Source organism: Monodon monoceros, unplaced genomic scaffold (genome assembly GCF_005190385.1).
Source record: "Monodon monoceros isolate NGI ecotype Baffin Bay Population unplaced genomic scaffold, NGI_Narwhal_1 Super_Scaffold_10, whole genome shotgun sequence".
NCBI lineage: Eukaryota > Metazoa > Chordata > Mammalia > Artiodactyla > Monodontidae > Monodon > Monodon monoceros.
The window spans coordinates 49,319,421-49,336,421 of NW_021703766.1; the positions used below are offsets into that span (position 1 = coordinate 49,319,421).

The following is a 17,001-nucleotide window of genomic DNA, read 5'->3' on the forward strand; positions in this document are numbered from 1 at the left end:
CACACACACACACACACACACACACACACACACACACACACACACACCCTTGGAATCCCAGGACCCTGAAAAACTTTTATTACGGGGAAAGAGGAGGACTCATCCTCTGGCAGACTCTGCCCATTAGATGAATTCTGCCTCCTTAGAATTCTGTTGCTTGGGAGTCCCTGCTTCTTTAGAATCCCGCTGATCTGGAAGGTCCTGCTCCAAGAATTCTGAACCCCTGGGAAGCTTGGCCCCCTTGGAATTCTGACTCCTCCTAGGCCCCGGCTTCTTAGAATTTTGACCCCTGGAAATTTCATCCCCTTAAGATTCTGCCGTCCTTAGAGTTCTGTTCCCTTAGGAAACCCCTATCTCCTTAGAATTCTGTACCCCTGGGAGGCTCTGCTCCCTTAGAATTCCAGTCCTTGGTGGTCCTGCCCTCTTCCTTGGACCCCAAGCCACTGGGATGTGCCCCACTCACCTGGAGGTACCTATAAGTTCCTCTGAGTGAAGGAAAGCAGAGGGAGGCTAGCCAGGGTGGCCTTACCGCTGACTAGAGATGCCCCATCCTGGTCCGGACACCAGGGGAGTGGAACCAGGTGGGAGCAGGGGGCGAACCACTGGATGCCTGCTACCTGAAGGCCCTGGAGGGCTTCGTTATGGTGCTCACCGCCGAGGGAGACATGGCTTACTTGTCAGAGAATGTCAGCAAACACCTGGGCCTCAGTCAGGTAAGAGGAGCTGCCTGCTTTGTGCAGGTGATGCTGGGATACAGAGGTGACCAGAACCACCTTAGCCCTATTTTTACAAGGCCCACAGTGCAGAGGGGAGATAAATATGTCACCAGACAGGAAGATTCAGAATGGTCAGGGCTGGGGTGGGGCAGCCTAGGGGGCTGTACAAGCCGGGGGTGGAGGGTGGTACCTGACCCAGCCTGGGTGGGAATTGAGGGCTTCCTGGAGGAGAAGACATCTGAGCTAAAACCTGAAGGGCTTAGCCATTCAAGGGGTATGGCGAATGGATGGGATCAGAGAAGACTGGCAATGTACATGGCCAAGGGAACAGAATATGCAAAGACACAGATGTGAGATAAAACAGCATTTGGGGGAAATAAAGGCATTAATCCAAGCTAGGTGCAGAGTGCAATGGGAGAAAGTGAGAGAGAAAAGGCTAGAGAGGACATAATTTAGGACCAAAATAGAAGGTTTATCTCTAGGGCACTGTGGAGCCATGGAAAGATTTTAAGCAGGGGAGAGGTTGTGTCAGAAAGGTGGAATCAGAATTTCATTTTATTTAGAAAGATCCCTCTAGGTACTGCACAGAGATAGAATTCGAGGGAGTGAGACTAGCGGCTGGAAAATCCATAAGGAAGTGGATGCAGGGCCCCAAGTGGGAGAAAAGAAGTAGGATTAGGGGCCTGGCGATGGGAGGACAAACAAGAGACCCTTAGAGAGTAGAACCAATTTCAGCTGATCCTTACAGCAATACCATTCTTCTTCTTAGCTCACATAAATGGGCTCCACAGTTGGCATCCCTTCCTTTCCCCTGCCTTGTTATCCCACTCTTGGTACCAATTTCTCTGTTAGTTTGAGCTCTTGGGCTCAGATAGGTGAATGTCTCAAGATCCCAAAGCTCGGAAGTGGCAGGGCTCGGATTCAAATCCAACTACAAGATCTCACTCCTCCCCTATTCAGCATTAGCTCTGGACTGTGGGCTCTGTGGGTCCCCTTTCATCTGTGTCACCTCCTCCCAGCACCAGTCTCATTTCCTGAATTGAAATAAGGAGTTGGGTCTTCGGCTTGCACAACAAATGGAATTTGAATAGGGTCTCACCTCAGGGCCTTTGCACTTGCTGTTCCCTCTTTCCGGAACACTCTACTCCAGAGAGCCACCTCACTGGCTTTGTTCAGCAATTTGTGTAAATGTCACTTCTTCAAGAAACTGTCCCTGACTACTGCCTCTAAGATAGCGTCCCCTCATTTCATCATCTTACCTTGCTTTAGTTTTCTTCATATCATTTAGTATATTGTTTTATGCATGTGTGTTGTTTTGTTTGTTCATTGGCTATCTCCCGCCACTAACCAGTAAGCTCTGAGAGGCAGGGATTTTGTCTTCATAGCCACTGCTGTGCCCATACCATGTAGAAGAATGCCCAGCAAATTATATGGCAAAGAGAGGGATGAATGAATGAATGAATGGATAAGGAGACTGGGGAAATAATCCAGGCTCATGAATTAGGGCAGGCTGATGAAGATGGGAGGGAGGAGATGGGTCAGAGGCCCTGGTAAAAATGCTTTTCCTCTAAGACACCCCCTGCTTCCCTCCCTCCCAGCTTGAGCTGATCGGACACAGTATCTTTGATTTTGTCCATCCCTGTGACCAAGAGGAGCTTCAGGACGCCCTGACTCCCCGGCAGAGTGAGTCCTTGGAGATCTCTGCCCCCAAATTACAGAAACTGAGGCTCCATCCTTTCTTTTTTTTTTTTTCTTGCGGTACGCGGGCCTCTCACTGTCGTGGCCTCTCCCGTTGCGGAGCACAGGCTCCGGACGCGCAGGCTCAGCGGCCATGGCTCACGGGCCCAGCCGCTCCGCGGCATGTGGGATCTTCCCGGACCGGGGCACTAACCCGCGTCCCCTGCATCGGCAGGCAGACTCTCAACCACTGCGCCACCAGGGAAGCCCTCCATCCTTTCTTCAGCATATCTTCTCCCCCTCTGAAATACTGGACTGAGAAAAATGGGATGAGGATGATGTGGCCCTGCCCCAGGGGAATACAGGGACATGGCTGCACCCCGGGGGTCTAAAGGAGCATAGCATACCCCGTGGAGACCCTCTCTGGGTCGGAAGTCTCAATTTTGGGGATGAGGCTGGGGAGAGGTTAGTAACCAGGGTGCTGGAGGGACTGGGCCCTGTCCCAAGCTGCCCGGTGACCTGCTCCTCCCCCCCCCCCCACGGCCCTCCTCAGGCCTGTCCAAAAAGAAGCCGGAGGCCCCCACCGAGCGGTGCTTCTCCTTGCGCATGAAGAGCACCCTCACCAGCCGCGGGCGCACCCTCAACCTCAAGGCGGCCACCTGGAAGGTGGGCAGGGCCTGGCCTGGAGGAGGGCAAGGGACCTGCTGGGGCTGGACCTGAGCCCTAAAGTTCTCACAGTGGGTTGGAGTCCGGGAGTCTCCTGGGCCAGGGATCCAGTGGGGCATTCTCAGGCTGGGTCTAGGGCATCCTTTGGGTACCTAGGAGGTTGGGGATCTGGGGGTCCTTGTATCCTTTCTTAGTCTGGGTCTCTGTGAGCCTGGGGCTGGGGGTCCTCAGCATCCTGGGCCTGGAGTCTCCATGGGGTTGGAATCTGGGGTCCTCAGAGCTCCCTGAGTCTTAAGAATCTAGAGATTGTCAGAACCTTCTTAGGTTGGGTCTCTGTGGGGTTGGGGTCTGGGGGTCCTCAGAGCTCCCTGAGCTGGGTCTCTAGAATCCTCAGGGGTTTCTTCTTCTCAGCTCCCTGAGGGGAGGGGCCTACAGGGATATACCTCCCAGCCCCTTGGGTAGCCCTAGGCCCAGGTGCATCATTGCCTCGCTCCCTGCCCACCAGGTACTGCACTGTTCTGGACACATGAGGGCCTACAAGCCCCCTGCACAGTCTTCCCCGGCCGGGAGCCCCAACTTGGAGCCCCCCCTGCAATGCCTGGTGCTAATCTGTGAAGCCATCCCCCACCCTGGCAGCTTGGAGCCCCCGTTGGGCCGGGGGGCCTTCCTCAGCCGCCACAGCCTGGACATGAAGTTCACCTACTGTGATGAGAGGTGGGCAGGAGCCAGGGGCCCACCCACCACCTGCCAGCCTGGCTCCTCTTCTTCCTTTCTGCCCAAGTTCATTCACGTCTCCTCTCCTACCCCCCAGCTGCTCTCTCTGCTCTGTTTCTATCTCTCTGACTCCATCTATCTCTGTCTTTGTGTATCTCTCTGTCTCTGAATTGTCTGTGGGTCTTCGTATCTGGGTTCAGACTGCTTGGGTTCAAATGCTGGCTGTGCACCCTTGGCCAAATGACTTCACCTCTCTGTGCCACACTTTCCTCATCCGTCCTATGGAGTGATAGCAGAACCTACTTTGAACAGTTGTTCTGAGCATTCAGTGAGTTGCCTGGTACAAAGCACTCTAGAAGTGCCTATTTTTTAAAATCATTATCATCATGATTACTTTTTATTTCTATTCATTCTTTTTTATCTTTCTTTTTGTGACTTTCTTTCTTTCTCTTCCCCTCTCCTATTTCTTTCACGTTCTCTTTTGTCTTTCTTTCTTTCTTTCTTTCTTTCTTTTTTTAATATTTATTTATTTATTTTTGGGCTGCCTCGGGTCTTAGTTGCGGCACCCGGGATCTTTCACTGTGGTGTGTGAGCTTCTCTCTAGTTGTGGCACGCGGGCTCCAGAGTGCGTGGGCTCTGTAGTTGCGGCATGCAGGCTCTTTAGTTGTGGCACACAGGCTTAGTTGTTCCGCGCATGTGGGATCCTAGTTCCCCGACCAGGGATCGAACCTGCGTGCCCTGCATTGGAAGGCGGATTCTTAACCACTGGACCACCAGGGAAGTCCCCTTTTTTGTCTTTTCTTTTCATCACTCTTCCAATTTTTACCTTCTCTCTCCTCTCCTATTAGTTTCCTATGGCTGATGTATCGTGTTACCACAAACGTAGTGGCTCAAAACAATACAAATTCTCTATCTCAGTGTTCTGGAGGTGAGAAGTCTGAAATGAGTCTTATGAGGCTGAAATCAAGGGCTATGTTCCTTCTGGAGGCTCCAGGGAAGAATCTGTTTCCTTGCCATGAAAGCTTCTGGAGACCTCCTACATTCCTTGGCTTGTGGCCCCTCTCTCTACCTTCACAGAGCATCGCTTCAGCCTCTGCCTCCATCATCACATCTAGTCTCACTCTGATCACCTACTCCCCTCCTATAAGGACTCCTGTGATTACACTGGGCCCACCCAGATGATCCAGGATCATCTCCGCATCTCAAGATCCTTAACTTCATCACATCTGCAAAGTCCCTTTTGCCGTGTAAGGTAGCATATCCACAGGTTCCGGGAATTAGGACGGAGACATCTTCAGGGGCCATTATTCAACCGGCCACACCCCGTTTTCTATTTCTTACTCTCCCTTTCTCTCTGTTACAACCCTGTCTCTCTCTGTCTTGCTGGCTTCATCCCCGTGTCCCCCTCTCCTTCCTTTCACCCACCCTCCACTTTCGCCAGTTGAACTGACCGGGGTCCACTGCGCCCACTTCAGGATTGCGGAGGTTGCTGGCTACAGCCCTGATGACCTGATTGGCTGTTCTGCCTATGAGTACATCCATGCGCTGGACTCGGATGCAGTCGGCCAGAGCATCCATACCTGTACGTGTTCAGGTTCCGCTTCCAGTGCTGCATGGCCCCAGCCGACACCAGCTGCCTGCTTCCCCAAGTCCCCAGGAACCTTCTCTTCCCTGGCCCCTTCATACCCAGCACCCTGCTCCCACGGCCTTCTCTCCCCAGTTGCCCTAACCCCTCCCCATGCCCCTCCCCAGTGCTGAGCAAGGGCCAGGCAGTAACGGGGCAGTACCGCTTCCTGGCCCGGAGTGGTGGCTACCTGTGGACCCAGACCCAGGCCACAGTGGTGTCGGGGGGCCGGGGCCCCCAGTCTGAGAGTATCGTCTGCGTCCATTTCCTGATCAGGTAAGCGGGAATGAGGTGGGGTGGCTGTGTGTGGTTCTCTTCTGGTCTGCATACGTGTGAACAGGTGTGTGTGTGTATATGCACAAGTGTGCATGTGTATGGTGCACACGTGTGTGAGAGGGAATGTGCACAGGTACACGTATATAGAACATGTGTGACTGACCACACACGTATCTGCATGTAGACACAAATGTGTGTGAGCGTGTAATTTAAACTAAAAGGATTCTATATTCAAGTTAAAATAAGAAATCTAGCTGAATCTTGGGGGCTTTTTTGTGCTTTTTAAAAATTGATTTATGTAATCATTGATTTATGTAAATTACATAAATTATGTAATTTACATAGAGAAGTTTCATTCTTTTTGGTATACGCTTCTATGAGTTTCGACAGGTGCATGGAATCATGTAACCCCGACCATAATCAAGCTATAGAGTAGGGAATTCCCTGGAGGTCCAGTGGTTATGAGTCCACAGTCTCACCGCCAGGGGCCTGGGTTCAATCCCTGGTCAGGGAACTAAGATCCTACAAGCCACGCAGTGTGGCCCCCCCAAAAAAGCTATAGTGTAGTTTCATCACCCAAGAAAATTCTTTCATAGTGAACCCCACCCCACCCCCCAGTCATCTCTGGTAACCACTGATCTGTTCTCTGACTCTAGAATTTTGCCTTTTCCAGAATGTCATGTACACGAAATTCTGTAGTATGTAGCCTTTGAGCCTGGCTTCTTTCACATAGCCTAATACATTTAAAATTTATCTACGTTGAGGTGTGTATCGATACGTTCCTTTTTGATGCTAGGTAATCTTCTGTGGTGTGAATATGTATGGACCACGGTTTATCCATTCACCAGTTGGAGGGTATTTGGACTGTTGCCTATTTTGGGCAATTACGAGAAAAGCTACTGTAAACATTCTCGTCCAGGATTTTTTGAGATCATTTCGTTTCTCTTGGGCAAACACCCAAGGATGGAATGGATGGGTCATATGGTCAGTGTATGTTTAGCTTCCTAAGAGACTACCAAACTGCTTTCCAGAGAGGCTGTACCCTCTTGCATTCCCATCAGCAACGTGTGAGGGTTCCAGTCCCTCCACATCTTTGCCAGCATTTGTATTGTCTGCTTTTGTCTTGTTTTGTCTTCATTGGGTGACATTCTAATGAGTGTGTAGTGGTGAATCATAGTCTTTCCCGCCGCTTCCATCATGTAGCTTAGAAGTTTTTCACCACGACAACATGGTGACGAGGGCAGCAAATGTTCGCCTAAGACGGAGACTTACAGCTTTTCTTTGAAGATTATCTTCCAGGACATGGCATTCATGTCTAAAGCCATAGGAGTTTCCCTGGGTCTTTTTGATCGAGAACAGATTCTATTAGAAAACACAGGTTGGTAACAGGAATACTCATCCGAGTCTTCATACACAAGAAAACACGGCTGATCATCCTTGGAATGTTCTCTCCTTAACACCCTTTCAAATCAGAATCTTTGAATAACCTGTAGCCTTGGGAAGCCGTCTCCTCACTGTCAGAGCTAAGGAGAGGGGACCCGCCCCCATATCTTGCGGCAAGCTTCTTTCATTCGTTATGAAGATTTGCCTTTTGATGGCCAGGCCCTGGAATTTCAATCTGCCGAGTTCAGTTTTACTGGCAGAAAATGGGTGAAGAAAGAATAGGTGTTTACTTAGTAACAGTGAGATGAGAAGCATATGGTATGAATCATGCTTAGTGCTGTGTACATACTGTGTGGCGTGCAGCTGCGTGGCTCTTTGTGCGTGCCCAGGTGCTGACACTTTGTAGAATCCATCCTTCCACACCTAAGCCTCCTTCCGTTGCAGTGAGCACCTGCTCCATAAAAATACAACTCACTTGCACGGGGCACTTACAACATTCCAGGCCCTGGGCTTTGTGCTCACAGCCACCCCATGAGGTATAGCAATTATTTCGAGCCCCATTTTTGAGGAGAGAAAACTGAGGACCAGAGAGGGGAAGTCATTTGCCTGATGTCACACAGCTAGTAAATGTCAGAGCTGGGTTTTGACCCAAGGTTGGTCAGGAGGCTACACTAATAACCACCAAACCACACAATCTCTTATTTGCTCAAGCCAGAAACCTAGGAGTCTCTCCTGCATCCTTTTTCTCATTCCCTCCTATCCCCATCCACTCTGTCCACCTCTGGGATAGATCTTGGATTTGTTTCCCTTCTCTCTGTCTCCATGGCCACCACCATCTCACACCTTGTTTATAGCATTAACCTCCTAACTGAGATCTAAAGCTGGTTTGGATTCCACTGATCACACAACTGCCGAGGTCAGGGGGCAGGTTCTGAAATACGAATTGGTTCATGTCTCTCCCCTGCTCAGAGCCCTTCTGTGGTTCTCCAGTATCCAGAAGAGAAAGCCCCAAAACCTTAACATGGCTCTTCAGGCCCCGTGTGACCTGACTCCTGCATGCCTCCCCTTATCACTCCAAACTTCAGGACCTTTGCACATGCGGTTTCCTCTGCCAGGATGCTCCTCCCCCTTCCCTCCTCCTCTTTCTCCTGAATGACGCCCACTCATCCTTCTGGTTTCAGCTCAGACATTACTCACTGCGAGACCCTTTCCTGAACCCCTACAGGAGGTCACATCTCCCCATTTTCCGTCCTGGTCCTGTCCTTTTGCTTCAGAGCAGTTAGAACCATTTGTAATTATTTATTTGTGTGTTTAACCAGGCCTTCTTCCTTGATTGCCCTTCTCAAAATTGCATATCTCCTTCCTCGCCTTTTTTTCCCCTAATACTTACTGTCCTATAAAAGTGTGACGTGGGAATTCCCTGGTGGTCCAGTGGTTAGGACTCTGCACTTTCACTGCTGAGGGCCCGGGTTTGATCCCAGGTCAGGAAAGTAAAATCCCTCAAGCCAGCCCTGTAGGAAAAAAAAAAAAAAAGTGTGACATGAGCCACATATGTTATTTTGAATTTTCTAATAGCCATTAAAAAAGTAAAAAGAGGGGGAAAGTGGGGGGGTGAGGGGTGGGGGATGGGATGAACTGGGAGATTAATAATACACTATTAAGTGTATTATACATTGTAATACAGGTATATGTGCGTGTATTCTAATACATCCAAAAATGTCATTTCACCATGTAATCAATATTAAAAATTATTAATGAGATATTTTAGATTCTTTTTCATACTCAATTTTTTCAATCTGGGGTATATTTTATACTGACAGTACACCTCAATTCCAACCAGCCATGTTTCAAGTGCTTCGTTAGTGGAAATATATATTTTGTAACTAGATAGATACATTTACCAACAAATGATATCTTTTATTGAAGGTCTGTCTTTTCCCCCTAGCATTTAAGCCCCATGAGAGCAGGGAGTTTTGTCTGTCTTGTGCGCTGCTGAATCTCCAGCGCCTAGAACAGTGTCTGGCACACAGCAGTTGCTCAATAAACAATGATGGCAAATACTTACATAGAGCTCACCCCGTGCCAGGCACGGTTCTATGCATTTGACATACACTAACTCATTTAGGCCTCACGACAACCTGGGGAGGAGGTACTATTATCACTCCCTCTTTACAGAAGAGGAAAATGAGGCCCAGAGAGGTCAGCCATATGCTCAAGGTCACACAGCTCATAAGTGGCAGAGCTGGAATTTGAACCCAGGCTGCTGGCTGCAGAGCCCTTGCTCTTAACCACTAAGTATTACTGGTTGTGTAGGAAATGTCTGTGGAATGAGTGAACGCGTGCATTTCACGTGGCATGTATGCATATGTGCGAGCCCAAGTGTAGAGCATGTGTGCGTATCTGATGTACACACTTGGGTGGATATGGGAGTTCCTGTTGGTGCCTGTAAGTGCCGGGGGTGCATACATGTGTGACTGTGCGACCTTATGTTTTTCAAGAGGGGTGGGGTGGCTTTGGATCCAGCCTAAATTGGGATGTTTCCAGCTCAGAAGGGGTGGGTGAGGATGGGGAAGGGTCACAGCTTCTCAAAGAGCTGGTAGAAGGACCACCCACATTCTGACCTGGATAGTGTTCTGCAAATGAGATGCAAATGAAGGTCTGGTCCTCCACCCCAGACCCATTCTCCAGAAGCCAATTTGCAGAGAGAACATTTGAGTGGCTTCTGCAGTTACAGACTGGGGAGGGAGGGGGGCGGCAGGAAGGCACGAGGGACATAAGGATGTATTTATAAATTCGTTCCCTTGAATGTGACAAATGCCTAAGAATAGAAGCTTCATAAATAAAATCTCTTATTCATAAAAATATATCCCCATAAATTCTTCCTATTTGGCAACATAAGAATATAGTAAGTGCATATTCCTCATCAATACATTTATAAGAATGTATTTATAAGTAAATATCTATAAAGAGAATATTTAGTTCTCATGCCTTTCACTCTCCCTGCTCTCTGCCCCTCATGGCCCCTCAGTCTCTCCTCTCTCTCTCTCTCCCCAGGCTGTGCTAAATGCCAACTCTTTTTTTCTGCCTTTCCTTCCACAGAGGGAGCTTGGGAAGACACACTTCACTTTCTTTTCAATGCTATTATAATAAAAAGCATTCAACAAAATTTAAATCTTTAAAACAAGTCAATGTGGCAAATTATTTTCTGCACAATGCCCACCAGCCCCCGGATGAGACTGCCCTCCTCTAACAGGACATCATATGTGGAGGCTGCCAAGCACCCTCCCTGACTCCCACTCCCCTTTCTGCCCTGTACCCCAGCCGGGTGGAAGAGACCGAAGTGGTGCTGTCCCTGGAGCAAACGGAGCGACACTCTCGCAGACACGTTCAGCGGGGCACCCCCTCTCAGAAGGATGCCCCTAATCCTGGTGACAGCCTTGGTATGGGGCAGGGCTGGGGCTGGGAGGGGTTGTGTCCCCAGGATGCTCGGAAGAAAGCCCAAGTGCCTTAATGCCACTCGCTTGGCCCTGTGTGACCTGCTTCCCTCCCCTTCTTACTCTCTGAGCCACACCAGCCTCCTTAGTGCTCTGGGAACAAACCAAACTCTTTCATGCCTCAGGGCCTTTGCACATGTAGTTTCCTTCGCCCAGAATGCCCTTCTCTCTTCCCTCCTCCCTCTTCTCTGTCCCCAGGATGATTGCTTCAGTCTTGTTGCTCTCTGCTCTGAATCCTGCTGTGGCTTCCAATCGCCCCCACTTTCCATTTGTTCCGTGCTCCCACTTCACTGTTCTTTGGCTTCCGGTAATCTTGACCCTTCCACGTCTGGCTCCTTTCTACCTCTTCCTTCTCCTCTGCTTAACACCCCACCCCCTCCAATCCTGGATGGATGAGCTTCCCTCCCTGTTTGTTCTTCAGGGCCTCACCGTCTCCAAACTGTTGCTGGCAACCCATGCTCCTGGGTGTGGTAATGAGGTCCCCCATCTCCTTTCCTTTTCTGGCTTAGAACTGGCTCAGGGCCACATCTTGACCTCCAGGGACCTTAGAATCTCCTTGAGGATCATGGGCCAGTCTTTTCTCCTAACATGACAGCCCCCCAGGCTGAATGTTATTCTGTGCCACCGGGGAACCGGGTCAGTCACGTGCCATGGTCCAGCCATGTCAATTTTAAATATTAAAACATTTCCCCACCATTGGGCAATTGCTACAGTCCCCAGCCTACTGTGTGCCCTCACCCCACGTTAGCCCCTCCAGGGCAACTGAAGGGACAGCAGAAGTTCTCCAGGACTCGGCAGCACTGTGAACGGGGTCTATGCTGATTACCTAGTCAGCTATGCTCCCGGGGGTTGGCAGAGGGCTCTGCCCCTCAGCCCTGGGTGACCCTCCTGTGTCCTCCCCATCTTGATGTGTCCTGCAGACACCTCTGGTCCCCGGATCCTAGCCTTCCTGCACCCCCCTGCCCTGAGTGAGGCCGCCCTGGCCGCTGACCCCCGTCGTTTCTGTAGCCCTGACCTCCGTCGCCTCCTGGCACCGATCCTGGATGGGACTTCAGTAGCCGCTACCCCCAGCGCACCCCCAGCCCCACGACGCCCCCGAAGTCCTCTTCCGGTAAGCGGTCCCCTCCACTTCAGCCCTCAGGATCTAGGCTGATTTGGCCTTTGGCTTGAACCTTGCTATTCTCTGGGCCTCAGTTTCTCCATCTGTGTAGTGGAAAGGCTGGGATGAGATGGAGTTGGGGGTTCCTTCAAGACCTAGATTCCAGACTCTTCAACTGTTATCTGGACCAAAACCTAGGATGTTTGGGACTGGCGTGGGTGACCCCCTCATTGCTTGTGACCAAGCATCCAGGTTTTCTGAGGTTTGAATTCAGAGTCCAGAATGTCTAATGTCTTAAACTGCACAAGCTTGGATTCAAATCCTGACTCTGCCATTTATAGCTGTGTTACCCTGGACAAGTGGGGCCTCGGTTTCTTCACCTGTAAAATTCAGATAATAGCAAGTAGCCACCTCATTGGTTATTGTGAGGGTTCAACGAAATCATTCATGAGAAGCACTTAGAAAGGCTTCAAGAGACCATAACGGTTACTGTTTTCACTTAAGAGTCCAGATAGTCTGACCTTTCACTCAGGGGGCCATATTATCTGGTCTTGACTTTCCTTATTCCCACCTTTGTGACCCCGCCCCCCCAATATCTTCTCTCCACTGGAGAAATAGACTGTGACCTTTGACCTCACCCTTTATCCTTGGGAAGCTGGACCGGGCATTGTTTTCCTCCAGACTCCAAGACATTTAACCCCAGAGGGCCAGAATATCTTGGCCTCAGGCTTTGGTCTTTCGAACCTTTGATGTTTGCTCTGTAAATCTACACCCAGCGGGACTTCCCTGGTGGCGCAGTGGTTAAGGATCCACCTGCCAATGCAGGGGACACTGGTTCGAGCCCTGGTCCAGGAAGATCCCACATGCCACAGAGCAGCTAAGCCTGTGCGCCACAACTACTGAGCCTGTGCTCTAGAGCCCGTGCACCACAACTACTGAGCCCGTGTGCCGCAACTACTGAAGCCCGCGTGCCTAGAGCCCGTGCTCCACAACAAGAGAAGCCACCACAATGAGAAGCCCGCGCACCGCAATGAAGTGTAGCCCCCGCTCGCCGCAACTAGAGAAAGCCTGCATGCAGCAACGAAGACCCAACATAGCCAAAAATAAATAAAATTAAATAAATAAATTTATATATAAAAAAAATTTATACCCAGGCACTCAGCCTTTTGAACACCCAGGTGCAGAAACTCACATTTGCTATTTGACCCCTTTGGTGTCCCAGCTGGCTGACATTTGACCCTCACTTCTACCCCTGAGGTCAAATGTTTAGACTGCCTTACTGCTTAACATCTCCCAGGCTCAAGATTTCCTTAAGTCTCTTATTCTCTCTCCCCACAGGCTGATCTCCCAGATGAACTACTTGTGGATGTGGAGAATGCACACAAACTCTTCGCCTCTGGGAAAGACCTTGAGGCAGTGGAGACAGATCTAGATATAGCTCAGGTAAGGGCTGGCATGGAAGGAACGGTCTTTACCTCTGGGTTCTGGGTGACATATCTAAGTTTTAGAGAAGGATGGTGGAATGGTTAAGGGGATGAGTGGATGGATGGATAGATGGGTCATTGAATTCACTAGGTGGATGATGGTAGAGAGATGGATGGGTAATGCCTTGGTATTTGGACGGATGGATGGATGGATGGATGGACAGATGGATGGATGATGTATGTTTGGATGGGTAGCTGGATAGATAGACCGTTTGATGGATGATAGATGGATAATGTTTGGATGATTGATGGTCTGGAGAGATAAATGACAGTGGCATGGATGTATTAGCTATATATCACTGTGTAACAAATTACCCCGAAACTCAGTACCTTCAAACAAACATTTATGGGACTTCCCTGGCAGTCCAGTGGTTGAGACTTTGCCTTCCAATGCAGGGGGTGCAGGTTCAATCCCTGGTCGGGGAGCTAAGATCCCACATGCCTCGGGGCCAAAAAACCAAAACAGAAAACAGATGCAATATTGCTACATATTCAATAAAGACTTTAAAAATGGTCCACATCAAAAAAAAAAAAACTTAAAAAAAAAAAACCCAAACATTTATTAGGTCACACAATTTCTGAGAATCAGGAATCTGGGAGGCAGCTTAGCTGGATGGTTTATTCTGAGTCTGTCATGAGGTTGAAGTCAAGCTCTCAGTCAGGGCCATAGTCATCTGGGGCTAGAGGATTCAATTCCAAACTCACACACGTGGTTGTTGGCAGGCCTCGGTCCCTCACTGGCTTTGGCTGGAGGCCTCAGTTCCTCACCATGTGGGCCTGCATAGAGGCTGCCTAAGCATCCTCACAGCATGGCAGCTGGCTTCCCCCAAGGCAAGTAATCCAAGAGACAGAGTGAACCTAAGATAGAAGATGCAGTCTTTTATAAGCTGATCTCAGAAGTGACATACCATCACTTCTGCTGTATTGTATTGGTCATACAGACCCACCCTGGCACAATGTGGAAGGCAGCCACAAACAAGTGGGAACACCAAAAGGCCAGGGTCATTGGGATTTATGTCTCTCCTTCACACAAAACTCACTCACCCCCTCCCAAGTCCCTCAAAGTCTCTTCCCACTACAGCATCAACTTTAAGTCCAGAATCTCGTCACCTCAGTCAGGTCTGGGTGTGCCAAAGCACCTCAAATACAGTTCCTCTCAATCTGTTGGTCTGTGAACTAAAGAGACAAGTTGTCTGCCACCCACGTACCCAACATCCAGTGATGGGACAGGCATAGAATAACTGCCAAAAACACTCCTATTCAAAAAAATAGGGGAAAGGAGAGCACACAGGTATCACTGGTCCACAGCAGTTTTGAAATCCAGTTGGGCAAATATCAAAAGTTCCTTGGTCAGAACCCATTCTGACTCAAAAACACCCCAGGCGTTTTTCTCCGTGGTTCTTGGCTCCACCCTCTGGGCTCTTGGCAATTCACTCTGAGTCATCCTTCCTTTCTCATAAAAAGGTAACATGTATTTGCAGCTGAGTGGTTTTTGTAACCTGCTTCCTGCCTTTAGAACTTTGATGGCCCGAAGGTCTCTTTTCATTTCGTACCATCTCTGTCCCTTTCAGGCCAAGCTGGCAATGCTTCTGTTCATATAATTCTCTTTAAAGAAAAACAAAACAACAAAAAACATTGTACGTCTTAAATGAATCTCTTTGGAGTTCACTCCATTAGACAAAAGCCATACCCACAAATCTCTGAGAGAAACCCTTCTCTACCTTGGGCTTCTGTTGAGATGGCTGAGTGACAGTGCCCTGAGGTTTAACAGAAGCCCTATTGTTTGATTGAGAAGACCTATGAGGCACATCCTTAAACCCTAGAGTACCTTTTGTCTGACTGAGGATATTCTAGGCACCACCTTTTGTCTTTCTGGGGTCTTAACAAGGAATTTTATAAACACACCCTGGGCTTAATCTTTAGACCATGCTTTTCTGAGAGTGCCCTCCTTTGCTCAGAAACCATTTCTTAATTTTAGCCTCACTTGCTATCTGGTTCCCAGAGTCAGCCAAACCCAAGGTGAGGGGCACAATCCTCCAGACCGTCAAGTCTGCCCAAGACTTCTGACGTCAGCCACAAGTTTGGGGGGCCCCAGGGCTACCCTCATTTCAGAGCAGCTGCCTGCAAATTCAGAGACTCTCATGGGCTCCCTCAGGTTTTATAATTTACTAGAACTAGTCATAAAACTAAGGAAAGCACTGTATTTATGATTACAGTCTTATTATAGCAAAAGAATATTATAGCCAAAGGAAGAAATTCATAGGGTAGAATCTGGGACTGGGAAAGTCCCAAGTTCAAAGCTCTCAGGTCCCCAGGGATGGTATTACCCTCCTGTCATTGATGTGTGGAAACATGCATATGGAATACTGCCAGTCCCGGAAGCTCACCCCAGCTTTGGTCTCCAGAGTTTTTATTGCGGTTTCATTGTGTAGGCATGATCAGTTGAGTTATTGTCAATGTAGTTGAGTTCCATCTCCATCTCCACCTTCCCCAGCACACACACACACATTTTCCTTGGAGGTCAGGCTGATTTCATGGGGCCCAAAGCCCCAGCCCTCAAATCCCATGGTTGGCTTTTCTGGCATGGAGAGTCCCCATCCTCAGTTGTCTTGTCAGAATAAACTATCAGGTGTGGTCCAAGGGGTCCATCACGAGTAGCCAAGACACACCTATCACCTGGGAAATTCCAAGGGTTTAGATGTCACCTCCCAGGAGCCAGGACAAAGGCCGAACCTCTTTTTGGGTAAAATTCTTCACTGCACGGGGAGGTTGAGAATTTTCAAGCCCTTCAAGCCCCAGCTCCTTCCTGTTTAACATTTCTTCCTTTATCTTTTCTCTCCCTTTGCCTTTTACTCCAAGTAAGCAAGAAGAAATCAGGCAGCCCCTTCAACACTTTGGCTGGAAATCTCCTTAGCTGGATCACCCAGCTTACTAGTTACATTTTCTACTTTCAACAAAACTGCAGGTGACAGTGTTGCTAAACTTTCAGCCACTTCCCAGCAAAAATCTTTCCTCCAGCTTCGGATAACGTGTTCCTCACTTGCCTTCAAGCCCTCAGTGGCAGGCTCCTCATGGTTCAAATTTTGACTAATGCCTTGTTCAAGGCAATCTAGGCCTCCTCTAACGGGCCCTTCAAAGTCCTCGAGCCCTTGCTCACTGCCCAGTGCAAAAGCCCCTCTCCCATTTTAGGTTTTTGTTACAGCCACACCCCACACTCCTTATCAAAATCTTATTTGCTATCTATTTCTGGATAACAAATTACTGTAAAACTTCGAAGGTTAATACAAGCGTGTATTACTTCACATACTTTCCAAGGGTCAGGGGTTTGGGAGTCACTTAGCTGGGTGGCTTTTGCTCAGCGTCTCTCATGAGGTTGCAATCAAGATGTCACGCCGGGTTGCCGTCATCTGAAGGTTTGACTGGGACTAGAATACCCACTTCCGAGATCCCTCTCTTGGCTGTTGGCAAGAGGTCTGTTTCTTGCCGTGTAGGCCTCTCCAGAGGGCTCCCCTCAAGAGCCAGTGACCTGAGAGAGAGAGAGCACAGCAACAACGGAAGCCAGAGTATCGTTACAACCTAATGTTGGAAGTCACACACCATCATCTCCTCAATATCCTATTGTTACCAGGTCAGCCCTAGTCACCATAGTAGGGGGATAACCTAGGGTGTGAATACCAAGAGGTGAGGACCCTTGGGGGCCATCTTGGCAACTGGCTACCACAGAGTCCTTCTACCCATTTTACAGATGAGGAAACTGAGGCTCAGACTCTTGACCTCAGGCACACAACTCAGAAGTGGTGGAGCTGGGACTCTAGCCCGGGTCCACCCAAGGCCAAGGCTCATGCTCTTAACTCCCTCCTGCCCTCTG

General features: G+C 49.3%; 1 protein-coding gene across 1 annotated transcript in view; it reads left to right on the forward strand.

Moving 5' to 3' along the window:
- HIF3A (hypoxia inducible factor 3 subunit alpha) overlaps window positions 1-17,001 on the forward strand; it is a 31,034-nt gene that overhangs the window by 5,904 nt on the left and 8,129 nt on the right. The window contains 9 exon segments of the mRNA XM_029210163.1: window positions 568-713; window positions 2,315-2,399; window positions 2,947-3,059; window positions 3,565-3,773; window positions 5,249-5,355; window positions 5,526-5,673; window positions 10,378-10,496; window positions 11,471-11,661; window positions 12,988-13,092. Of these exon segments, the coding sequence (XP_029065996.1) occupies window positions 568-713; window positions 2,315-2,399; window positions 2,947-3,059; window positions 3,565-3,773; window positions 5,249-5,355; window positions 5,526-5,673; window positions 10,378-10,496; window positions 11,471-11,661; window positions 12,988-13,092 (1,223 nt within the window).